The 27,774-nt window shown below is 39.0% G+C and overlaps 1 protein-coding gene across 1 annotated transcript in view; it reads right to left on the reverse strand.

Annotated features, from left to right (window-relative positions):
- Window positions 1-387: 387 nt before the first annotated feature.
- The window catches only part of LOC124157835 (titin homolog), a 401,563-nt gene continuing 374,176 nt past the window's right edge, over window positions 388-27,774 (reverse strand). Inside the window, exons 42-50 of the mRNA XM_046532910.1 lie at window positions 15,203-15,392; window positions 14,205-14,341; window positions 10,914-11,158; window positions 8,163-8,386; window positions 5,878-6,019; window positions 2,248-2,447; window positions 1,878-2,030; window positions 1,647-1,770; window positions 388-1,347 (exon numbers count right to left, since the gene is read on the reverse strand). Coding sequence (XP_046388866.1) covers window positions 388-1,347; window positions 1,647-1,770; window positions 1,878-2,030; window positions 2,248-2,447; window positions 5,878-6,019; window positions 8,163-8,386; window positions 10,914-11,158; window positions 14,205-14,341; window positions 15,203-15,392 — 2,375 coding nt within the window. The remainder of the gene's footprint in view (window positions 1,348-1,646; window positions 1,771-1,877; window positions 2,031-2,247; window positions 2,448-5,877; window positions 6,020-8,162; window positions 8,387-10,913; window positions 11,159-14,204; window positions 14,342-15,202; window positions 15,393-27,774) is intronic.

A 27,774-nucleotide genomic window follows, 5' to 3' on the forward strand; every position in this document is an offset into this window, starting at 1 on the left:
TAAAATATAGCTTTTGTTGGGAAACGGATGGCAGAATTTAAAAGGGCCAACGGTTGGAGATTTGTTGGCCTTGGGTTGGGAATACGAAGGCCCGACTGTAATGCGCTCTGTTGGCCCATCGTTGGGGAATCGTTGGTTGGGATACGGTTGGCGAGGTGGCCAAATCATACCATGGGCCAACCGCTGTGTCCCACCATCTGCCAACAGAGGGCCAACCAAAAATGTTACTTGGGTAGGTTGTGCAATAAAACCAACTTGGATATCACAATTTTTTAAGAAATAATAGCTCTATTTCATTTGTCAGTTTTTTACAGAATTTGGTTGGTGACATAATAAACATATTTTGAATAAATAGATATACAAGTCTTTATAGGCCTGAGACCATAATTATTTCCATATGGGTTGTACAGACTTTTGGTTTTTAGAAATGCTATTATGTACAATGGTAGAGAGTTGTTGCTTGGGTGGGGAATCGACCTTCCGCCTAGAACTGCTTAAAGCCATCACTTTAGACGATCCATTTTTCTTTGGCGATTCCTTAGATGATAGTTTATTTCTGTCAGAAGAAGCTGGAGTTGACACGGCCTTCTTAGAAGTCCCTAGGCGAGAACTTCGCCCCACTGCCACATCCATATGAACTCCTGAGTCAACAGAGCTCTGCTGCCGGAGGCCATCTGTCTTTCTTCCTCCTCCTGCTGTTGCTGCTGACACCACTGCTGAACGAGGAGCTGAAGAAGAGCAACAGACGGTCGATACTGGACAAGTTTTGTGAGTAGCAGGGGGAGTGGTTGGGGGTGAGGACAATTTTGAACTCTTGTCTTTGGAACATGAACTAGAAATTTTAGTAGTATTAGAAACACTCTTATCACCCTTGGTTAGATCAGGTGTGTTCCTCACAGGCTCATCCTCCTCAGCCTCTGAAATCACTGAACATTCAGTTAACTGCTGGCTAGGCACAGATGGAGCACAGCCAGCAGAGACTGAACAGTCACTTATGCCACTATCGCTTCTCTCGCTACACAAGCGTGACCTGCCAACCGGTGGACAAGTGGTGGTTACTGAACGAATGCTACGGTCCAAATTTACACCAGTTCCACTAGTTTCCTGGCTTAATCCCTCCGTGTGAGAATAACTAGGAGAATTTGTTGAGCTATTGTTTGGTGGAGGGACCTCACTAAGACTGGGCAAAGGATGCGGTTCATTGGTATGCAGGCGAGTTCCGCCCCCTCCAGGTGGTGAGGACAGGTTAGAGGCTGCTTGTGGGCCAGGTGAAGAGACCATTGTGGAATTCCTTCTGGCCGACAAAGTTGCCATCCGTCCCAGAGCACGAATAGCATTGCCAGTTTTCTGCAAACATACATGCAAAGGGTTGCAAACAACAACATACATGCATTACAAATCATGCTAAAACAATATGTAATTACAATAACTCCAGCTTGTTACTTTAATTGAAGTTGTTTCATCATAATTTATAAAAGTTAATATGAAGCTATAAAGTAATACTGTCAATACAAAACATACACATAAGGGGAAAAACTACGTACATATTAGTGAAAATTTCACTCCAGCTAATAATTAGTAGACGACACATTTGTTCATCATTAAAATACTAAAAGACTATAGCACAAATTAACACTCTTTCTTACCTGCCACTTCCTCCGAATAATAAACTTCTTCAACTTGTCTGTGCTCAATGTTACGTACTTAATTGATCGCTCAGGTGAGGATAACCATGGATGAGACAAACATTGTGAAGCAGTCAATCTTTTCCTAATAACAAAAAATACATTAATTTTGAAAATCAATGTTGAATGGCAACTCACAGCAAATGATACAGCAAAATTTTCACCAATGAAGAGAATGAATAAGTTACTTACTCCTTCCTTTTTATTAATAAAGAGCTAATGAAATCTTTAGCATCCTCTGATATTGCCTCAAAAGCTTCATCATCAAAATCAAAGTCTGCACGTGTAATGTTCGCAAATGTTTCAGCATCATTATCTCCCATAAATGGAGACAAACCAGACAACCTGAAGTCAAAAAATTATAATTTAATATGCATAAAAAAAGCTACAGCAAATAATTATCTGTAGCTGAAACTGATATTTATTGCCAATTAATTTAGGGCACATTTAATAACAGCAGTTTAATTAAACAAAATTATTAATCTGTAAAAATGGGACAATATCTTTTAATTAAACAAGTAAATTCAAATAGCCAAATAAATAACTTGAAATGATTACTTACAACACATAGCAGACTACACCCACAGACCACATGTCTGATGACACTCCAATAGGTTCATAATTAATTATCTCAGGTGGAATAAATTCAGGAGTCCCAAACAATACTCTGACTGGCTCATCTGGTTTTAGTTTCTTTGCTAGTCCAAAGTCTATCAATTTTATTTGGTGAGATGTTCTGGTACGGCACATAATATTTTCAGGCTGAAAAGAAGTTTAAAATATTGTAAAATAGGTAGTAAATATTTCAAACTGAACACTAATAACCAGCTTGAATAGATTTTGACTTATCCTCGGAGAAATCAGATATTTTGGGAATACGTTTATCCTCCATGTTTAATATCCCTTTTTTCCATGATTTCAAGCGTTTGGGGAGGAGCTGCCATAGTACCATTAGTTGCTTCGAGTTTACCTATGAAAATCCTTGCTTTTAGTGGTGCACTCTGGTAGAAACCATAGATTTTTGTCCGTGCAGTAATACTTAAAGTAATAATTCAACCTAAGCATCATCATTTTGCCCATGGGTTTAATGGGGGCTCTGCCAGTACGCACTGACATATTAATGTGTTTGGCATTTAAAGCAAAATATTCTGCATAACGTGGATATTATGGGAGGAACACACAAAGGAAGGAATCATCGCAAGGGCTATGATTGTAGAATTAATGCAAGGTAATAGTGATTGCTAATGCCGATGTCAATTTCAGGTCATATTTGTTAGGGTGTAGGAGCCATGTTGCAATCAGCAAGTCGTAGTCCAGTGGTTAAAACGTTTGACTGCTAGTTTGATATTCCAGGTTTGAATCTCCCTGGCGATGGATTTTTTTCATGATTTATTTCTACTTCCCACTTCACTTTTCATAATTTACTCCTAATGCCCGTTCTTCATCTTATTCCATGGAGAGATATCTCTGACATTTTCGATGCTATGTGAATTTACGTTATTACATTATTTTCACTTAGTTCTCATGAATCTCGGCTAACAATGCAGCGATCATTGTCCGCCTGCTGCACGTGAGGCAGATGCCACCTACCAGTCATTACGGCATAGAGATAGGTGTTTCTCCAGAAATATGGAAATTTGCCTTCCATCCCAGTGAGAAATGGGTAGTGGAACCACGTGGAACCCACGTGGAATCCACGTTGAGTGGTGGATATTTGGTGGTGGTGGATATTGAGTGGTTGGACCCACGTGGAATCCACGTTGATTTCAAGTGGATTTGTGGTGATTATCATAAAATGTTAAACAGAATTTCTAATTTGTGGAACTTAACTCTCTGGTGACATTGCGTCATTTATCATCCTGAAACCACGCTAGTTAAGTGAAAATGTATCGCACATTCTATTTTTATATAATTCGTGGAAAGGCAGCCATGAGAGCACATGAAAAATCGTAGACACATATATAGAAGGTTTTGATATAGAGTGGTTGAGGTTTTAATGGTTTTAGGACAGCACCAACTGCTGTTTTAATTTTTCCACCAAATTTCCACGTGGGTTCCACGTTGATTCCACGACCAAAAACACGTGGTATCCACGTTAATTCTCCACGTGGGTTCCACGTGGATTCCACCACCCATTTCTCACTGGGATTTATCCTCAAATGGTATCTTGATACCTACTTTATCTCTGCATCCAGATAGGTTTTCTCACGGCATATAATTATATTATATCCTTGAATTAAGGTACATATAAGGCTAAATCTATGCTAGCTGGAGACATTCATTGGTTTTAATTTAATGACCTTGGTATACCCTGATGTTGACATAAGTTACTTTTCCCATTGAATGATGTAAAAAATATGTCAATGGCATCGCAGTCAATTAATGAATATAAAAATAAAATAATTTTCAATTTTTCCCCTGAAAATTCATGAAAAATGTTGGGTACCTACAATACATGGTATCAAAATGTGCACCTTTTCACCATGAAGAGCCATCAAGAAAGCAGATGTGCTTGACGCATGGAAACTCTTTGGACTCAGCAACATTTGGAATGTGGAATTCACACACATTCTGACCAACGAGGGCGGTTCCTTTCCCTGTGTCCGCTTGCACCACATGGATTTTCATTTGGGGGTGTATGATGGTTTCACCCTAGATTTGAACCTGGAACCCTTCAATCAGAGGCTAACTGCTCAACCCACAAGGTTACCACCCCCTAACATTTGACTCAGTAAAATCAGTGCTAAAAGTTTCCCTATTGGTTAGTTGGTTGGTTATTATACATTACTGAAACCTTGGAATTCAAATTCACAACATCCCCGAGCATCCCCGAGCATCCCCGAATCCAGCACTATTGAGACTTGAGATGAAACAGATTTGGGATTTTGCTTGATTTTTGGTGCTGTGGTAGTAACCAGCATAACTAAGGGGATCTGCAATATTTGTTGTGAGGAAATTCAATAAATAACAACAAAATGAGAAAAAAGAAAACTAAAATATGATACTATATGTATTTACAAATAATTTATGATCAACAAGAAAACATTTGTTTCTAAATTTACAAGCAATCATATTCAACAATTAGGTAGTATTAAGAAACAGCTAAGAGAAAAGAATGCACAAAGCGTGTCTGTATGATTGTACTGTATAACATCAAACATTAAATTTTATCAGTTGAAAAATTAAGTACCTATATTAAATATTTGAGTGCGTTAGAAGTCCCTTGCGACATATAAAGATATGCTGTGCATAATATTGTGCAATGAGCTGTCTGCTATCTATGTCATCAACTCTGTTAATGCTCACCGCCATGCTGGTACTTCTATCCGTGTCAGTATCCATTGATACATAAGGAGTGACCGGTGAAGGAATATTCTTGCGAGTGTAAAAAGGATTTATTTGCACAGGCCTGGAAAAAGCAAATGCACTCTCCCATTCCTAATACTCCATCTCCTACTGCCCATCTTTGTGACATGAAACATCTGGTCAATGAGGTATCAAAATATGAATACTATTTATACTGCATCTTCCATTATTTAGCAGAGGTCATTGTTCCAAAGTACTTTCTTACATTCCTACAATAATTTTTGGGACTCAACTGATGGTCAGCTCATAGGTTCATACCTCTAATTAGGTATCCATAACTATTACCTGATGTCAAGTTTTGGAGCGGCATGCAAAAAAAGTTTGGTTGTTTTGAAGAGCCCAATAGAAATATGAAGTCAGATTAGAGAGGAAACCATGCCAAGCATACAAATGCTTCCACTGCTATGCATGAACTAGCAGGAGAGGTAGTAAAGACATATGAATGAGAGGACATCACAGAGGTGCAAGTGATAATGCATATTTCCAGGTGTGAAGCCCATTCGCACATGCCTCACTTGGGTGATTTTTTCCTGAGTACTGAGCAGCAGATTACCCATATATTGGCAAATGCTGTCCTCTCAAAATGAAATTTTATTACTGATGAAAATAAAAGTTTTCTAACCTTACACTGGTAAAAAATTGAGTTCATCTAATATCGGCTGTGAACTATGTATATGCAAAAATATTACGGAATTAAAATTGTACCACAATTAGGATAAAATATCACAATGATTAGGGCTCATTACCGACACAAAGTCAAAGAGACTCAGAAATTTGGCTGGGAGAATATTACAGGCTATGGATTTTTAAGTATTAAGAGGCTTACCTTCAGATCAAGATGAACAATATTTTGAGAGTGCATGTATTCCACACCCTCACAGATCTGTCTCATAAAAAGGATGCAATCTCTTTCTGTCAGAGTGAAATCATCAGCAACAACTCTTTCGAAGAGCTCACCTCCAGATATGCTTGAAAATGAAAGATAATAGGAGAAAATGAATTAAGGTTGAACAAATTGACAAAGGTTGAACATCATTTCCCATGCCTATTTAATATTTTTTTTAAAAAGTAGATGAATTAAGTGACAGAGTATTTTATGTGAGTTTGAGGGATCTGGGTTTGAACTCTGGTCAAGACAAATGATTTCTCCTCAGTAGAATTTTTGCACAAATTGTGTGCACTTGACTCGGTCAAGAGAATGCAACCTACCACTCTGTGGTTATACCCTAAAATAAAGTCTATATTGAATGCCTTACATAATTCAAAGTTCTAAGTTAAGGCTTAGTACTAGACATTGTGCACACAACCAAATTGACTTTCAAGATTGTATGTCTGGCACCATGTGCCACCTCATCTAGAGACAACGAAATTCTACACAGGAAGATGAAACAATAGCTTGAAGCTGAGTATATTGCATGAATTTAGGAGATCTGGATTTGAATCCCAGTCAAGGTCAATTATTTTTCCTACATTGAACTTTTGCGCATGGCATGGACTTGCGAGTCACTCCAAAAATGTATGCTTCTGGATAGTCCACTTTTATTTAGGCACTTGAATAAAACAATTATGTATTTAACAACGAAAAAAAAAGAAATGTGTATTAAGCTGGGAGCTAATTAGAGACCAATCATTGAGAGAGAGGCTGATTTAAAAAAATAATACATAATACATATGCATAGCTGAGGAAAGGACCTTATATAATATTCCGTAATGAGGCTTTTTTACCGTCCCAAGCAGGACAGCTTCAGCGACTCCATAATGCATAATTTTCAATTAGCATGAGCAAGGAAAAGCTTAGCTATTTTTAATGCAATACAATGTCATATCATTTTCACAATTTATATTCAGTAGAACAATGTCTAATACATAAAATTTTGGCATGCAATGAACAAGTACCTACGTCTTCTATTTTGATGAGGAGCATTCATGCCACCCTTCTTTATTGCCAGCTGATGAGTAGTTGATTGTGAAGTTACCAAAGTTATTATTTGTATACCACTATAGTGGTATACAAATGCTACATCTTCCATTTTCATATATAATAATCATGAAATGCAATTTTATATTTCAAAAAACTTTGGTAGTCTTGTAATGGTACAACAGTATTAGTATAGCAAAGAGTAACGTCATCAAACATATCTACCTTGCATCTTGAACACAAAAAGACATTTTAGAATATTTGTCATTCTTACTTAAACTAATCAGTTCTTTTCAACTTTTATCAGTTAAAATTTAATGATTTACTACTCCTGGTGATTTACATGCTTTCATCCACCAAATTCAATAAGTGATACGTAGTCAAGTTTTAATTTTGAAATTGTATATAAAGTACACTCCCGATTATCCGCGGGCTAATGATGGGGAGAGACGGCACGAATAATCGGAATACACGGATAATCCAAACTTTCACTAAAATGTCTTGCAATGTTCATAATTTACCTAAAACAAACAATATGTTATAATTCATGCAGTTATTCTGCTTTTTAGAGTGCTTCCCGGACTCAGTGAGACCTTTCTTCGCCAGTTCGCGAACTTTTTACCGACGATAACATGGCTGTAATCGTATTATTAATGTCCCATGTAAGGCCTGATTTCGAAAACCACACATCCGTGGCTGCGTGATCACGGATACAGAAAAGTGGTTGGCACGAATGCTTTAAAACCACTGCTCGACGTTGGAAAACAGACTATCAGGCACCACGCCACGGCGTCGCGTCTCCAACAAGTTGCCCGGGTTGCAGCCGCCGCGGGACGTGTATTCGTGATCACGGAGCGCGATCGCGCACTGAGAAGCTTGGAAAACAGAAACACGGTACTCCCATAAATGCAACTAGCGCGCGATCGCTTCCGTTTTACGAAGGGGATTTTTACGGAAGTAATAAGCCCGGTATAACGTAGCATTAATGCAGCAATTTACATGATTTTTAGTACGATTTTATTTTTAAAAATAAAGATCGTGGAAAAAATTGGGCGAGAGTGAAAATCATGCACCGATAATCCGCAACCCGGATAAACCGCAGCCGGATAATCGGGAGTCTGCTGTATACCGTTTTTATTTAATACATGTAGCTGAACCATTACTCTAGAGGGTGTAATTTTTATAGTACTTACTATTCCATGACCATGACAACTTCTCGTGGACTTTCAAATGCTGCAGCCAGTTGAAGTAACTTAGGATGCCGAAGACAGTTCATGATTTCTACCTCTTCTCTAACCTTCTCCCTATCTTTTGATTTCACACAGCGAATGAACTTTGCAGCAAGAGCTTGTCCTGTTGCTAATTCTTGGACCCGATGAACTACACCATAACGACCCTTTCCCAGCTCCTCCAACACCTAAATAATTTTAAAGAGTCTTGATTAGTTTTTACAAGATACACAATTCAACTTTCAAATATTTTAAAATAGCAAATAGTTTTAAAAATCGAAAACAAGTTGACCTCTAATGTAATTCAGCCGTAACACGATGCAAAATTTGCATAGCCATATTAGCACCAACTTTTTTCTGATGAAACTTTCAGCTTGAAAGGAATGAATCAGTCAGATATACACATATTTTAGGAGCACAAAAAGCAAAGTTCCAATAATATTTGGGTAAACAGAAACAAAAATCTCCATTTCAAACACACATTTTGGCACCATGAATAAATTCCATTTTCTTTTGCCCACTCAAATGAAAAAAATGTACAACTTATGGTTGTTAATTTGAAATCATATCAAGAGAACCAGTCAACAATATCAATAATCAGCTAATTCTGAAAAAATATTAATACTTTGAGGGCAACTCGCAAAGTGTTTTACACAATCTCGTCGTCTACATAGCCCAGTCAGCAATGTGACAATACAAGCCCATGCGTTGTAGCCAAAGAGGGGGCTACAAAGGAGTTCGTAATTATCTCATCAAATTTCTCATTTCCTAAAAATATTGTGAAGGACACTATTTTATTCCTTGTGAATACAAAATGCTTATAAGTGCATAATAATTTACCTACATAAGAGCCTTGTTTCATATACAAATTCATGCTTAGCAATTGTGGCAGAATCTTTTGACCATGATATTTACGCTGTGCCCATAAGAAAAAAGCAGCTGATACAAGCAAAATTAGATGACCTATTTTCACACAAGTTCACCGTGACTTTCACTGATTTACATTGTTCATTCCTCACTTTCCCCATAAATACCTTGGGATGTGTGATGCGATGACAGCATATAGCAGAATTTTGGTGAAAAAGAGCAATTTTGAAACATTAATGAGGTGTTACTAAGTTCTTGTCATTACCTTGAATCAGTGGTGTAATTATGGAGAAGATTACTGGGGGGGGGGACCTTGCCGGGCAACGTGGGGGGCCCGGGGAAAATTTTTGAAAAATGATATGCCTGCCATGATTAATAAATGATCTTTAACTTTAATTAGATGCAGCTATTATATGTCAAAACTAGACAATTGTTTTAAATATTATTTCATTTATCCGAGGCTTTGGGGAGGATGAGGGGGGGGGGGGCAAAATTTCCCCTCCCATAGTTATGCTACTGCCTAGAAGTATCTAGTAATTATTCATCAAAATATGGAAGGTTCTAATTGTTTCACCCTATTAAACTGGAAGACAGGCAACACACACCATATTTTGAGGTACTATTGAAATGGCCCGAGCAGGCATATGCAGGTAATGCAAACTGAATTGAAATGAACTGATGTGAAAACAGAACATCCAAGGTCGCTCAAACATCCTTTACTTTATTTAAGGACAAAAGCGTTCAAATTGCCACTCCAAGGAGAAGGCTGAGTTTTAGTAATTTTTGGCCTTGCCTACTTTAAACCAAAGATGGGTGAAATCGGTAAGATGTGTGGAATCATTGTACACCAATGACAGAAAGCCTACATGTACAAATATGTTTTTTCAACGATTATTTTAGAGAGGTGATGCTGCATAAGTACTCTTTTAAAAACAGAAATCGAAATTGCTGGCAAAAGTTTTACATGATGCCAAGAAATTACATTGATTGATTATTACAGCTGGCTTCTTTCTGCACTGCACCTCTATTTCCAAAAAAACACAGTATACTCAGTGGGTCACCTAATATTTGCTAATTTAGTGCTTTAGGTCTTACTACTCAGCGCTTCAACCTGAAGGTTGATGGTTGGTGGGTGAGATTGCCCATTCTAGACGAAGCCAAAAATACGCAGATTCTGAGCAAGGTAGAGAGCTCCTGCTCCTGTGCCACTTGTCACAATGAGGATTTTATCTGAGAGTGCCCAAAGGCTTCACCTGAAATAGATCCAGGGACTCTTTGGTCAATATCTAAGCGCAGTACACATACACTTTCTCACCTTACTCTCACCAAACAAATCCACTAGTCTCACAAGGACTACTGAATGCTAGTTTTTAACCAAAACTACTATCAAAGTTAATGTCATAAGAGGTTCAGGTCATACATAGGGGTGGATTAACCTTGGACTGCGGGAGTTCACAATTTTAGCTACCAGCCAGTGCAGAAGAGGAGGCACACCATGACATGAGGGCTGGTCTGGTAGAGTTAAGCCCCTTAGCAATCCTTATGGTGAGCAAAAGTGTCCCTTTGCAAGATATCCAGGCAGCAATAACAATTTTGGATAAATGTTGCAGTCTGCATGCCAAATGTATAAAAACGTTCTCGCACTTAAGATGTTCATCAATTATTTTTAAGCATTGTTTTCTAAGCTAAATAATGTAATGAAATAAAAATTAAATCTTTAATTTGAGAGCCACCATAAAGATTTATATTTTTCGAAATTTCCTGAAGTTATGGGGGAGGGGAACGCCCTCCACACCCCATTTAATCAATCACTGCTCATGAATCCCACTGGCATAGTGCAATACTGACCTCGAACCTCTCTCGAAATTCAGTTCCAGGCTCTAGTGAAACTATTCGTGGGGCAAATGGTGGGCTGAAGTCTGCATTATCCTCTTCATCCTCATCCACATAGAGAGCTCTTCCTTTGGCATTGTCAGAGCCCTTCATTTTACCATCCTCCCAGGCACCATTTTCTAATACTTCATCTCCCACTCCATTTTCCCATGCCTTTGAAGGCTTCAACCTGCTTGATCTCACTGACTCTGTTGTTTCATCTGGAAATACAATTTGAAATAGAAATGCATACCCTAAAATCAAATCATAAATGCATCATATATTAAGTTTTTTTACAGCATTGAGACACCTTCATTCCCTCTTTGATATTGAGCCATTCTTTGCTTAATTAAGAATTTATGAGATGACATTTTCTTATAGGCAGAAGAGACTGATTGGCTTATATATAGAGTCCGGCTGAATTAATATTTCTCACAATTTGTGGAGAAATTGTTTGAAAAAGAGCAACTAGCCTCAGATTGGCAAGTGCCTGTATGAAAACATAAATACAAGTTTAATAGAGCTTTGATTAGCCATCCTAAAAAAAGGGAGAGCACAAAAAAATATTTATCAAAAGAGATGGATAATTATCCCATGACAATCTCATTCGTAACTTTTTACTTTGGATTCTATGGACATCATGTTTTCTTTGAATCTTTAATGACCATCCATTTAAATACAGCATACTCCAGATTATCCGGAATAATGAAGGGGAGAGGAGCACTAATAATCGGGAAACACGAATAATCCAAACTTTCACTATAATTTCATGCATTGTTCAAAATTAAAGTAAATCAAACAATTTAATATTATTTATGCACAGTTTCTGCAATTTTAGGTTGCTTTCCGCAATCATTCACAGCTATCTTTTCCCGACCGCGATCTTCACTGCGGCGATTACGTGATAACACTCGGACGCCTACTGCTCCATGAGCTCTGGTTTCCGAAAACCACGCACCTGTGTCTACGGGATTCAGAAAATTGGTTTGCGCGAATGCTTCAGAACCGCTACTCAACGGTGGACACTACACTGCCAGACACCATGCTGCGCAGTCGCGTCTCACGCAAGTTGCTCCGTATGCAATTGCTGTGGGACGCGGTTCTGAGATCACTGAACGCGATCGCGCACCGTAATGTTAAGATAAGATGTACAGTGTACACGGAGTTTCCGTGAAGGTAATGGGTACGCGATCACCCCATCGCGCAGCAGCAGCTATAGGAAACCAGGACTTTTGGCAATTGTCTACACAGGCGAGTGCCTGGCTATGAATCATGATATCTCTACTTACACTTCCCCCGCTGCCTTCATTCCTACTATTCCCTTCCTCTCCAGTTTGACATTGCTAGTCACGGCGTAAATTTGTCCGCGTACGACGAAATCTCCGGTTCCTTTGGGCCGTATTCAACCAAATGCGAGGCCACGGCAATATTTGCGAATTTGTGGTATGCAATATACAAAGATAGATCGTAGACAACATTTCTTTTAATTAGGAATTGATTACCCATTAAAGAATCATTTAAAATTGATCAAGAGTGATCGTGATCTGTATGCTAAAGCAGACGTCCAAGTAAACTTGAAACATCCCTTGACAAAAAGTAAATAAAAAATTCCCTTTTACGAAGAGGATTCTTAACGGAAATAACATGCATGGTGTAGCCTTGCATTAAAATGCACTATCCTGGTACTTTTGAGGCCGATTGATTTTTATGAAGATCGTGGAAAACATCGAAGAAGTGTAGAAACTCATGCACGGATAAACCGCAGCTGGATAATCGGGAGTCTGCTGTACTCATTATTTTGAGACAGAGATGGGTGAATATATGAAGGTCAGGGACTTATTAAGGACGTGAAATATCGATAAAAAAACGAACAAGTGATTGAATGATGAATAATCGGATCTCTACTGTAAATGATTCCCTAATTAAAATCGACAAACTTATCAAATTTAGAATTGCCTAAGGAAAATATGTAAATGAAAAAAGTACGCCATGTACACAATTAATAAAATTACGGGTGCCTTTCATTGATCGAGATTTTTCTTCAACCAACTTCAAATATTTAACTATACCTCCTCCATAGTTTCGGTCGAAAAAACTGTTCTGGACTTCGATCACGATCGAAGTAATTTCATTGCGTGTGGCCTATGCAGCAGGATGAAAAACATCGCAAAATAAAAAAATACTTAAAAAATAATAACATTTCTTACAAACACTGTCACACTGCTTGTGAGTTGGTAATTTAGAAATGCTCTCTAATATTAACGGCATTTTATTTTACAGATAGTTGATTTGCATTTTGAAGGGAAATATTTACCACAGTGCTGTGGTTCTTCACCTTTACCCACCCCCAGCTCGCAACGTAAGGGGGGGAATTCACTTGGGTAGGGCTGTTTCTCGGGAGGTTCTATTCTGAGGGGGGCGCACTTAAGACATTTTCCTTAACATTTCGGAGGCATATAAATCTAACGATCCCGACAATTAAGGCGAGGTACGAAGTCGTGGCGAAAATACATTTTGAGATGGAGACGCATACTAGAATAAAATGTATGGAAAGCTTTAACTTGATGAATACGTGGTGAACAGTGTAAACAAGAATATATTCACCCTAGTCGAGGTAATGATGTCTGTTCATAATTAGATTTCGATGTTTGCTTAAGTATTCGGTAATATTATCTACCGACAATATATAAATTGATATTATTGCTGTTCCTACCGATACTTGAGCCTTGATTACACGATCACTTTTTCTATCCTTTTCGAGGGACATCTCCAGCGATCCAATAATGGCGGAATAAATTTTTCGCGATGACTCGAGGGCTGGAAATCCTATCATTTTTTTCCATCATTCGGCACGTCCCTTTTTCCGTCGCTGAAACCATCGCTGGTACCATCCTTCAGCCAATCAAAACGCACGGCCGCTGGCGGTGATTATAACGTCACGCTTGCATTTTAATTGGCTGATTGGTAAATGAGGAAAGTGACGGAATAAGCGATGGAAAAAGGGACGGTGGGAATGATCGTGTTATTAAGAAAATGATGGGTCGAGCGATCACTCTATTGGTCCCTGAAAACCTATCGATTGAGCTACCGTCTAAGGGACGAAAAAAGCGATTACGTGATTCAGGCTTTAGCCATAGGTTAAGGGACGAGATAAAAATATATAGTAAATTTGAACTTAAACTACTTCTCAGGTAAATATTGCGTCCATGAATTCTCAAAAGAAGACCACAAGCCATTTTCATAAAATATAAGCACAGCTCAGCTTACCTGCCAAAACAGGAGGCCTGTACGGTAGGGACACGGATGAAGGCAGGCTCAGACCATGCACATTCGCTGCTCGAACGCGAAAGAAATAGTCTTCACCAGGGTTCAATCCTGCCACCACCAATGAAAGTGAGTGACACCTGTGAGTAAAGAAAAAACAGCATTATTAGAGCAATTGCTATAATATTGGAGGTCTGAATATTACGATTGCATGTCTGAATATTATGAGTGAATGGAATTCCATTATGGATTTTCAGTAGTTCTGGCCTAGCTAATTATTATTTTTTTGATGCCCTTTCCCAAATGTATGACGATAGACATTTTCAGCGTAAGCCAGTCCGAAGTTTCAATTGAAGGTAGTAAAAGCACTACGACGTTACAATATCCAACCACAACCTTTGGAAGAAAGCGGGACTGAGAGAAACAAAGGTGAGATTGATAAGGACTGGTGGAAGAGTTTTGAGGAGAAATGATGGGGTGGAGGCGAAGAATGCCTTCCAAATTGCGCAGTTCATGGCAGGGAGTCTTCATTAAAATGGCTATAAGTTAGACGGGCGCAATGGCCCTTATCGAGCGGATGGAGTATCCCATTCCTTCATTCATTAACTGCTACCTCGTAGAGCTTGAGTTACAATTTTGAAAACTGAGATAGGTACCAGTAGTTACGGTTAACGACCAACGGTTCCGCTTTAGTGGACAAATCACATCTACTCATTGAGTCATACTTTGCCTTTTTGTGTAGTGAATAAATTGTTCAAAACTCAACTTTTGACTTTTCCTGGGCACAAATAGTAGAACTTGGCCCACATTTGCCGGCATCGCAAAAATAGTAATCATGAATTAGGCCAAATAATGAGGTAATTTTTTCAAAATTGAAATACAGGTAAACATTGAATCTATATTTATACCCATAGATTTTAAATCTAACACCTTACTACGTCTGATACAAGTCATTCGTCCCGAAAACTGGCCGGTCGACTCCTAAATAAGGTATAACTTACCTTTGTGCCACCACTTCCCATCCATCTTCATCATTACCAGCTCCCTTTCTCATTTCAACGCAGAAGCTTGTAACAATTCTGCCGCCATCGTAAGGAGCACTTGACCATGAAACGACGGCACTGGTGAGGTCTTCACGCCCGGAGCCACTGCGTCGCACCAGAGGCCGACCGCCTGGCGGATCGGGAGGACCTATGAAAGCACATGTTCAAAATAGCTATGATTAGTGAATTACGAGACTCCATGCAACGTTTAAAAAAATTAGCCACGAGAAATATTTGATTTGCACGGATTTTCGCGAAAGAAGACAATCGTCGGGAAAGTGTCGCAATGAGGGCATTAACGCACTATATCTATATATACATTAAGTTAGTAGAGTGTCAGTCTGTCTGTATTTTGCGCAGTCACACTTGAGGGTCAATCTCAGTCGTTCAAAGTGCCACAGGGATGGGGTTTGGTGCGGTCGACGCAAAATCTCTGCACAAACACTTTAGGCTTGGCCATAGCGTTGCAGTTCGACATTACGTAAAGTTGCGGGCTAAAAACGTACCAAAACGGATCAAAATCAGCCTGCCAACAAAACGGGAGGCAAACAATGGCAAGCCATAATTAATTCCTGTCTCCCCATTGCAGTGGTTCTCATTTTTAAAACTCCAGCAACCAGCAACAGGGTGTAAAACTCTGACAGGGAACAGCGCCACAACAATAGGCGCCATCTTAACCGCAAATAAATGCGCAATCTGATGACAAGGCAACGACAAGACGAGGTAGCGCAGCAGAGTCACCCTGGCAGTGTAACAGGGAGGTTGGCAGTGCTATTCTATCTCATTTATCATGGTATGGCGGGGTGGGCGCCGCCGACACCGAAAAATAATCCGTGCCACGGCGCCGACGCCTAGTTTGGTGAAAATAAAGTCGTGAATATCCCAGAATATACTAATTACTACGATTCACAATCGAAATATAATCTTCGCTTTGAAACTTGAATTCAAGGAACTCAAATTGTAAAGGCCGTTTCACACGTTGCGCGTCTTTGCGTAATCGGACTTACGTACGGAGGCGCAGTCAAAATTTCGTCGTGTAAAGAGGTGAATTGCTAGAAAACATGCGAGAATGCATGAATGCAAGATGGCAAAATAGCTCCTGCTCTAATTCAGAGTTCGCATTCTCGCAATTTCAACAAATGTTTTCGTCAGTAGCCAATACGCGCCATGGACGCGCGCTGCAAAAAATAGGCCGGTAAATCGCCATTGAATTCTTCCTTTCGGCGCACACATATCCAATCATGTACCGTTTTCTCGATATTTTCCGAGAGGGTGGACAAAAGAATAGGCCGGATTTTTCTGTAGGCTAAGTAGGCTTCAGCCTAAGGCCTCGAGACCAAGAGGGGGCTAGCAAAATTAAAATTAAGTATAAATTTTATTAAAATATATTCATATTCTAAAAAAAGTGAACACTAAAACACTGATCCGAAAACAAGGAGAAGATCTAAGCATAAGGCTAGTAAACAAACATAGAGATCATGTAATTTATTATCTATCTTGTAATTTACAAACTTAAAAATGTGAGGTGAAAGGGCCTCTGGCCTGTACTAATAGTAATAAGTGGAACAGCCTAGGGCCTCATTTCATCTAAGTCCGGCCATGCCTAGAGGAGTAACCTTTCACTTCTGAACGAGGCATAAGATCCTCCATAGCATTCTAGGTCTCAAACCGAAAACATCGTTGTTTGCTTCTTCATGAAAGCAATGGAGAGAGGAGCTTCGAGCTATCCATTTGTCCTTCAACGACCGCTCATTTGTAGTCATTAGACCCAAGTGCCCGAAACTGTCGCCCCCTTCATTCGCGTTTATGTATAGCGTTTTTCCCTCCGAGGAATTTCATGCCACCGGTGCACGAGTGTTACTCTTGATCGATCGCGCATAAGTTAAATGTTTGCTAAAGATTTATTTCTATCAATTTCGTTATTTCATTCCAAGACTCCGACCGATAACTCCTTCCTGACAATAAGGGCTATTACTATACTACCCCGAGATGAACATTCTCTATGCAGACGCTGGCCGAATATACCACCACCCACTAGTCCAAGTAGGAGTATACTGTATCTTTTGATTTGGGAGATTAAAGGACCTTCGGCTGATGTGACATGAATTAACAGGTAAAAGGTCCCCAAGAGAGTTTTGTAGATGGCCGTTCTGACGATGACTAAAATTATTGAACGCAAAAGAAATATTCTGAATCTAATACGACTACGAACGAAATTAACCAATACTTCGCACAAATAAAATGAATGGAATTAAAAAATTCCATCTTTCGAACAAGAAATACACACTAAAGTCTTATGGCGGATACGATAGCATTATTTAGATATTTCGAAATGATATAATTTCTGAGATGATATATCGTAGCCAAGAAAATACTAAAACAATAACGATTATCAAACAAAAACGCCAAAATAGGAAATTGAAGGTTCGGACATGAAGGAAAATATTTTATGACTAGTACGCAATGAAACAAATGGAAATAATACGAGTTTTACTCGTGATTTTCATGACAGAGTTTGAGAGAGATCAAATGATTTTGAGGTAGAGTAAATAAAATGAGGGTCCCAGACGCAAAGGACAGCAAAAGACATGTCAAAACAGCTACGGTTTTTAAGGAAGACGTTTCATTTTCATTGGGTTGAGGAAGAATCTATAGAAAATCCTCCATACACATTTTAAAATACAATTTATGATTATTTGAAGATATACCTTTGCAATACTTTGAAAAATACTGAAGGCACTTGACCTTAAGGCACCTAAAATGGGGTCGTTGGAAAATGAAAGAAGCAAGGAGGAAAGTATTAGCACTAAGGCTATCATTTAGATGCATTGATAGTAGCAGGAGTGACCAATTCACACTGACAGATAAAAAAGACTATCATTCGGACAGTAAAAAATTAGATTAATTACTAATAGCGACGTTAAAAATATCAACTATTCCGTTAATCCGAGCGATTATTTCATTCACCTTCAGTATTAAGGAATGTAAACGGGCATTTTCCGATGGATGTGGGACTGAATCTCTGAAGGTAACTATGCTGACCTATTAACAGGAGGCACGCTAATACTTGAAGAAGTACGTGCAACGGGTCTCCCTTGCGAATAATATCGCATAAACGCGTCAAATGGCACAGTTATTGCGAAGGCATGACGGAAAAAAATAAACCACGTAGCGTATTTATTCTCGACAATATCCACGAATAGCCTATCTTGGAACATGGGACGAATGAAAATATAAAGGACAGATGGTGAAAGATTTTTTTCAATACATAAACTCGTTTCGAATCTCTTCATACCTATGCATTGACAAAATTCATGGAACATTGATTAATAATTTACCTTATAATAATAATATAAAAAATAATCCTTAATAAACGATTATAAACTAACCATACTATATTTGAATGGATTACTTCATATTTAAATCCTGTACGAGGATAAACGATCGAAAAAAAAAATTCAATTTGCACACACTCGCAATAGATCTTCTGGTTCAGACACGCACGAGAAACTACAAAATTAGCCTACTTTGAATTCTTTTTCCTCCTGATTTGAATATTTTACCGAGCCCGAGCCAAAGAAGCAGCACGTAGGGTGACCAAATGGCGCGTTCTGACGTCCAAGAAGAGTCCAACGGCGGCTTTAGGTGAAATGACCCACAGACATGTGGAAGCACATATACGTCCCGTACGTGTTTTCCCAACCATCGAAACAATCGATTAAATACCTGTTTCAAAAACCAAGGCCGTAGCCATCAGGCCGCGATAAGCTCCTGCACTCAAACCGACTTCCAAATTATCACTCCATGGCAGTTTGTAGGGTGAGAGCGAGGGCACACAAACATAGTGATAGCGAGGAAAAAAAGACTGCGAATATTCCTTACCGATATCTTCCCCTCCTGCATTGTCTTCCTCGACGACGCACGTATTTGGGTCGGCCATCGACTTGAGGTCGGGAGCGGCAAGACACAGAGAGAGAGAGAGAGAGAGAGAGAGAGAGAGAGAGAGAGAGAGAGAGAGAGAGAGAGAGAGAGAGAGAGGGACGGATAGTGAAATACAACACGTTTCCGGGCGCCGAAGGCGAGGCTTGCGGGTGGGAATCGACAAAGCGAGCGAAGGGAAAACAAAGCCAAGTCACTCTCCGCGTCCCCTCACCGGTTGACTCATAACTCGCCCGAGTGGTACCTTGGTCGAGCCGACAAATTTTCCTTCCTGCCTCGGAGAAGCGTCCCACCGCACTGGCTTCTTCGCGCGGCGCTCGACGACGCTAAACAAACAGGAAACTTCCTTCCACCCACACCAGCATCGCCCTCCCACACCACCCCCCATTCGACAAACGCACAACACGCTGAATGCATGAACCGAATGCTCTCCTCTCTCTTTTTTTATTTTCTTTTTTCGTCGATTCTGGAAGAATATGGTTTGCGGTCCCACTCCAACTTCACACCCTCTCCTCCCCATCTTCCAGAACCTCACACCCGGCGCTTGGAGGCCTAGAAACAATTCCATCCCCCCTCTCCCATAAGCTTGCCGATCCGAGAAAGCTTGAGCCCTCTTCTTATTCCTCCAACCGTGGCGCAATAGTGTAGGTTACTCGAGAGGTGGAAAGGAAGACAAAAAAATCTAGAGAACTCTCTCGCCTTCTTCTTCTCTCCTACATAACAGTCCTAAGAAGGTGAGAACCAGTCGACAGCTGAGATTTTTCCCCTTGACACTCGCATCCGTTTTTCAATGGTGCATTAAAATTGCGGGAAGCAGTGACGAAATTTGGTCTAAAACAGCACCATAATTTACGCAGCGGCGTTAAAAATCGAAAGTGGAACCCAATAGCGTTAAAATGAACACAATTCGTGGACACAAAAACAATTATATTCTTACGGAATTCTGAAGGAAGGAAACCATTACTGATCAACAAACTAACGGCCGGCCTCCAAGAAATACAAATGCAGGAATACGTACAGGAGGAAAGGAATGTGCAGGAAAAATACAAAAGGAAGGACATTTATTTGAAGGAACAAACTGAACGCAAGAATTTAGCGTAATTTTGCTCCAGAAAATATAATTGGGCGCTCATACCGGTTTGTTCTGGAAAAATGTAAAAGCACAAAAAGAAGTCATTAAATTCTAAATTTTCATTGTGTTAAGGAAGTAATGTGAAGTTTGTAAATTCTGGAAAAATAAAATAACCGAAAACTCATTTTTTTTGATAAATTAAAAATGAAAACAACTACAAAATAAGGAAAAATTCCGTCTTTCGATATGTAATAGGAGAGCCGCTTTGATTAGAATAAACAGGTATGTCCAGGAAAAAACCTAAGGCAATTACTTATCACTTTGAGGAACCCGAATTAAGAATGAGAGATGCAAGGGTAAGCGGGAATAGGACACTTTGGCCCAAGCCATGAACTTTGGTCTATACTAATAGCACCAAAATCCATCCAATCGCATGCAAAATGGATAGCCGTAATGGCCGAATTAATGATATTTTATGGCGAAGATACGTGGTCGTGCCATTAAATCGTTGATATTTGCGTGAAAATGGAGTGAAAGCCTTAATGAGGCCACTGATTATTATGACTCAACGCGTTCGGCGGAGAAGCTCATGAATTTTATCGTAATGCACGTGTTTTGTCTCGTGAGACGTGGGCCTTTATAGCCGCTCATGTGTGCCAATTGATATCATATTCAGCCGCGTGATGCTTAAGTGCTCATGACGATGAGGTCTACTCTGAAATAAGATTTTATACTTTCATTAGTGATTATGTACCACTCGTAGGCGCCAAATTTGGTGCATTTGAGTTCACGCTTTTCTTTCTCGATGATTTAAAACAGACACCGCATTTGGAAATCAAGATCACAGGAATGAGTAATCAATTAACGAAGTTTCATAGCCAGAATAAAATCATTTTAAGAATACCTATTCGCCACCGATGGCTTACGTTTTAAGGAATGATATCCATGAGCCATAACCTTATAAGGTCTCATTAATTTTAAATGCATTCATTCCAGAACAATTCACTCGGAACGTATCCTCAAATAAAAACTGTACCATGAATATACGGCAGAAATAGAATAGACGTTCAAAGAAACAATAGAATGGTAGGTACACCATGTTATTTTTAGTATTTACTCAGGGAAATAAATACACTGAAATTCCAAAATAAACGCCGATCATACGATTTTTTAAAAGTAACAAACCAGTGATTTTTTCTGGAATTAGTTACGAATTATTTATTCGGGTTGTTCATGGAGGTTTTCATCACCATTGCAGAACCCTTTAAATTACTTGAAAAGATTTTGCAGTGTAGCAGATGATTTTAAATGCTTTCGAGATTAGTGGAAAGGGAGAAATGAAACGGAGAATTAAGATATACAAGTAAGAAGAAACCCATATAATATGAAAGATAAACAAGGAAGTTATGCACATGGTGGCGGGGGTCAGGGGTGTTGGAGGAGAAGGCAGATCAGCAGTTGCGGGTGGGTGGGGGAGGGAATGTGATATTGAAGGTCGAGATAGAGGGGAGTGCGTCAGGTGAGCGAGGGAGGCAGAGGTAAGGAGAACTGTTCTATATGGATTGAAGAGCGATCGGAAGTGCGCGGAGCTGAATAGGAAATAGAGAAGGGAACGCTAGAAGGCGATGTAGAGCAGATTTAAATTCTTAATCCGCTCATATTGCTCATCTTGCTCATACTTAAAATACTTAGTAATGATTATTGGAAAACGATTCCTGGAAGCGATCTATTAAAATATCGCGATTTTAGTTACGGCTACCAGATAAATGTCATCGGAATGTTGGAATAAACTCATAATATTTAAAGAAAATTCCCATTTGCAGGGTTCCTAAATAGGCCATAGCATTCTAAGAAACTGATTCCGAGGTTTATGAAAGGTTTGTCACAGTTACTGCATGCAATAAACACAATTATGACACAGCGAAGTCAGTTATAAAATAGTTAGATTCATGGTAGAACAAAAGCAAACACAAAGTACAGTTCCTCAAAACAGGTTTTTTAAACAAGCCTTTTTGAACAGTGCTTAGTTTTTGCTTTTTTCTCAACCTCGAATATTACTTCGCCCCACCAAGTAACGCCGGTATCAGTTGATTTGACTAGTGAACTTCATTATAAGAAATAATTTAGTCTTTGGGTTTTTATCCTTGTCTACCATAAAATGGAACTCTCGTGGAAGAAAATTTCACAAAGTCACGATAATGATGCTGCAACAAGTATGAATAAAGTTCAAACAATGCTGCAACCCTACACACGACGGATGGATGTCAAATAGTAGTAAAAATAACTAAGGAATTCTCCGCTGCCGAAAATTGTCGTGAGATAAAGATTTCATGCAAGTATGGTGGCTAGAATTTGCGACAGATTCGAGCACGATAAAATTGTACAAGTAGGATGCGGCTGATGAAAGAAGTTAAGATGACATGGATTTAGAAAAAGGGTTGGCTGATGAAGCTTTTAACAAAAATCGATTACTTTCAGTAACGCGTCAATAACTAATTTCGCCAGAAAAAAACTATTAACTTTCTAACTGTAAAATTCAAAATTCATGTTGAACTTATCTGAAAAATGAAATGTGTAGAATTTATAAGGAATTTTTATGAACAAATTAATCATTGTATTAGGCCCTGAAGACTTCACAGAATAATGACACGAAATAAGTATACATAGTGTTGTGGAAGGTTACACGGGATATCCACCGGGTCAGGTTCTCCAACTCCATCTCGGCCGACGTTTCGATGGGCGGGTTGTCCATCGTCTTCAGGGCATGCCCGTGTTACCTTCCATAATTCTATACCGGGAAAGCCTACGATCATTCTTTATACATAGTGTTATTGGTCAGACGAAAAAACCCACGAGCACGATTGCCATTTATGAAGCAGCACAATAATTAGACCAGGCTAAAAGTAAACCAATTAAGAGTTAATCATATTTAACTAGCAAAATTTGCCAATAACATAAAACTTTGTTTAATTATGGCAAGAAAACGCAGAATCTTTATGAGACATCGAGTGCCAGGTCACGTGTGTTCTTAGGCGCTTGCAGGGGATTGGTAGACACGAAAACTCATAAATGTGATTTTAAAAACAAATGTCTTTACTATTAATCACAGAGTTACATGATGTTTAATTTTTTCTCAGGAAGGAGCAAGATTCTCCTCTTGTACAAGTAAGTGATAACACATTGACATTACAGCACTGATATTTTGGTAGGACAAAAATGAATTAAAAGATTTATTTTTTCATCCATATTCTCAATTAATTACCAAAGTCGTTGCGTCATGAATCAAAATTTGGCTAAGCAATTAATCAATTTATTTCACGATGCAAAATTTCAGCACAGCATTTGAAACACATATGCATACACAAGGCTCAATTTTACGAATGAAAGTGGAGTCAAGGCAAATGTTATCTTTCCTTCTTTCTAAAGCATCCCTAAAATAAAGATGTGTTGGAATTCATTCTCAGAATGGTGATGCAGGATATCATATAAAAACTATCGGAGCTTAACGTAAATGATAAACTTTCTCAGAAATAATAACTACTCAATTTCCATATAGTTGAATGTGAAGGCGAAAATCACTGATGGAAAAACACATTGCCTCCAAGAAAAGGTACATTTTCAAAGAAAAAAGTTACACACTTGGAGTTTAAATTCATTGCTTCAGAAGGTCTATCGATTATTCATATAATCAATTTTTACCATGAAATGAAATCAACTGCACCAAAAGAAAAATACTGTTTTCCGGCCGCTCTCAATCAAAGTCGAGGAATATATACACGAAAAACAAACAAGTAATTACTCATCGAATTGAGGACACCGACTTGTGAATTGGGAAGGCAAAGGAAAAAATCGAGTAGGTAATCAGTATCCACAATTTTTACATTCATTTCCCTAAGTTGTGTACCTACTCCTAATTCCTAACGTTCAACAAAATTTTACACTGTTTTATCCTAACCGAGGAGTAAAAAAATAAGCTATAAAAATATTCTATCACTTTGGACATCTACATTTAGCGAATTGTACCAATTTGCACAATAAAGAGACTCTTATTGATACTCACAATTTATTTCACCGATCATCTGGGGAATGAAAACCACAGCTGACTTCTTGGGCTTCATCTGATACTTGATGGGAGCATTGCGCTCGCCGCTAAACGGGAAGCTTTGAGGTAACTGCGTGATCACAGCTTGCATTTTAGCACGTGAAGAATACCGAAATGTTCAATAAGAGAAACAAAAACTTCAACTTTCTTACACTACAAGAAATTTTTAACTTTGTGAGCTTCTTCCGTCGATCCTTGGGACGATCCTGGCGGGAAGCTTTACTTTTTAGTCGGATTTACCGCGGAGAAGCAGTCGCTCCGTTATCGATATCCGCGCGCTCTCGACCGATCGACTTTCGTACAAAGTCGAACGACTGGAAGAGACAATGGCGACAGATCGAGCACGGGAGGGAGATGGCGGCTGGCGAGTGACTCGTGGCGGCGACTCGTGGGTGCGCTGACCGCCCGACTTCTTGTCTGCGAGCTCGTCCTGAGGAGTTCCTCTGGCTAAGGGATCCACCTCAACGCGACTCAACTTCGCGCCGCCTGCTCAAAGACTAAGCACCACCAACGCTTTCGATCCATCGCCTCCTTGGGAGACAGCGAATTCCTTCTTCCGGATGACCCTCGCTCTCGCACTCCGCTTGTCTCTTTTTTTTCCACCCCCACTTTTCCCTCCCAGTTCCCCTGGCCTCCTTCCCGCGAGGTATTGCCCTCCATGGAAGAAGAGGTAAAGGATTGATATTTTTTCCATTCGATTCCTACGCTGAGCGATCGAAGGCGAGCGAAACTCGCGGTCGTATTCTATTTGGTCTGATGTCTGGATTCTATATTCTTAGTCATCATTAGCTGCGCTACGTGCGACAAATTATAACCTTTTGGAGAGGTTAAAAAAATGTGACTAGGCTCCTCAATCAGGAGACGGGAAGGATGATCGTATTATCCATCAGCTCCAAATGGTGCAGTACCATTTAGTTAAAGCCTGTAATTATCCTATTCCATTTCCAGTACCCTGTCCAACTTCGGCAAACTAATTTCCATCGTCTTCCAGTAGATAGCAATCCACGACGAGAGGAAGCGAATACTTTTTTATTGTACGATATCTGGTGGGCGAATGAGAAGGTTGCACTGATTTTCCGGTATCCCTATGGAGACTATTTTTAGATGGTGATTCATGAAAGTCCATCTGGAAACTTTGTTATTAAGACACTGTGAGACAAATGTAAATTCAAGACATAGGATGCTGAGAAAATTTCCACAGGCTTTGAATTTAATTCCCTATAATTTCATTCGTGAGAAGGAATATATACTTCCATGCGACGTCGCGACGTGGATTCGTTTGATAAAGAGTAGAAAGGATGGTTGAACGCAAGTTGTCTCCGGAGAAAATACGAATAGCCGGAGTTGCAGGGCCAGCTCGCCTCTCCAACACTACAGTGTGAGAATTAAGCTTTGAAAGGGTACCAATTTTTAGCATAAAAGACAAATATTTAAATTATGTTGAATATGTAAAGGCTAAATAAATAAATTTATGTACAAACATTTTTTCATTAAGAAAATGCAATGACGAAATATAGTTAAATGCATTAAAAAGCACAAAATCGTTATAAACTTTTCTCAGGATAAAAATATAGACCAAAATTAGGACTAAAATATACTTTGAACACACCACTAAGTCATTTCCGAGAGAATCAAACGTAAACGTGAGCTTGCAGTCTACAGATAATTCTCACTGTAAGTTACTTCAGTCAAAATTGAATAAAATAAAAGTATATTGCTTTTCCATAAAGTGACCGATAGACTTTTTCTACTATCAGTGTTTCAGTTTTTAACCATTCATATGAAAATTGTTATATTAATGTTACAAAGATATTATTACTTTGTCAAGACTATTTTTATTACAAATTCTATTAATATTTTTTCGTTCATTACAATTATATATTAAGAGTATGGGCTAAGGATATGATACGTATTGATTCCATGTCCAGTGGAACATTACGAGGAGTGTGGCATAAACATGGTTTCAGCCAAACGAACTTGTTGATTTATCCTCGCAATTTTACTGATTAAATATAACTGTTCTCGATATTTGTTCTTATGCACCGTAATCCAAACCAGTAATTAAGTTATTTAACTAACGCAGAAAAAAGATAGAAATGTTTACACCCCACCTCGAATTTCAGAGATTCTAATTCGGGTCGAAGTCAAAGCCGACGTTTTTTCCATGAAAATGTTTCGCACTTAGCGTGCCCTACACCTTAAATTCAAAGTAAGTCATCGGTAGAAGGTAGCACAATCTTCTAAATTTCTAAATGCTAAATTTCCTCCGAATGGTGAAAAACGCAGATTCCGAAATGTAGACATTTTGAATAATGACGAATGATGATAATGGCTTACGCGGAGAGTAATTTACAGTTTAATTTTGTGAACACTGCTATTTGTTACAATAAAATATATTAGGAATGTATCGCGTCGAATATTAAAGAATTTTAATGGGATAACTGTAATTATAAGCGATATGGCTATTTCATGATTCCTAGGAATTACTACGGAAAATAACCACACACGAGTAAAATATGATTTGTAATTAATTTATATCTTCATTAAGGTTTAATTTAAATTATTTTGGCCAATATATTTCGTAGCCAGTAGTTAGACTTATTATTCTTTCCTATGTGAATAATTAACGGCTTACTTCTTCCCATTTCCAAATGTTTTACTAGAAGTTGGAATTAGTAAGTGCTTGCAAGTTACTTTAGAACGATTAAAATCAGAGAAATACGTCTTCAGTAATCGAATTACTGCTAGGTGAACAAATATCAATTCAACCAATTTACGGATTAAAACAGAATTCAATAAGTTTTAATCATCGCACTTTCATCAAAATATATTTTAATGAAGGTTATGATAACTGAGATAAAAGCACCTTAAATTAATTTTATGGAAATTACTGACAGATAGTCAAAGATAAAATGATATAACAGATGATTATTCAGCCGACCTCACTAGGGGAGGACCTACCTCAACCAGCAATCAAGTTAATTCAACATGTTCACCTCATAGCGATCGCCATCAATCCAACAGAAAGAACTCATAGACTTGAAACAGTGACCTATACGGTGACATAAACTTTCGGGATGAATGCTCGCACTGGGTATCGTAGCAATTTTCCCCTCGGGTACCAGAAAACAATCTGCAACGCTCCTCTAAGAGATTTATTCAGATGACGGGCATAACATTTTGTTGCACTGTGCCTGCAACAATCGGAAGATAATGCTGGTGCCGGAGCGGCTAACCTATAAGCTCCTCCGCTATTAGCCGCGCGAAAAAAACCAATGCGATGGAGAGATTGCCGTGCCATATAGAGAGACGGTTTCGTGACACTGGGGGGTCCCGATATGGGCATGACGGCGTGGAAAGGGAATGATGGCGGAGACCTGAGGAGAAGAGGGGGGCGTGGAAGGCAAGGAATAAACG

This window comes from Ischnura elegans, chromosome 1 (assembly GCF_921293095.1).
Source record: "Ischnura elegans chromosome 1, ioIscEleg1.1, whole genome shotgun sequence".
Taxonomy (NCBI): Eukaryota; Metazoa; Arthropoda; class Insecta; order Odonata; family Coenagrionidae; genus Ischnura; species Ischnura elegans.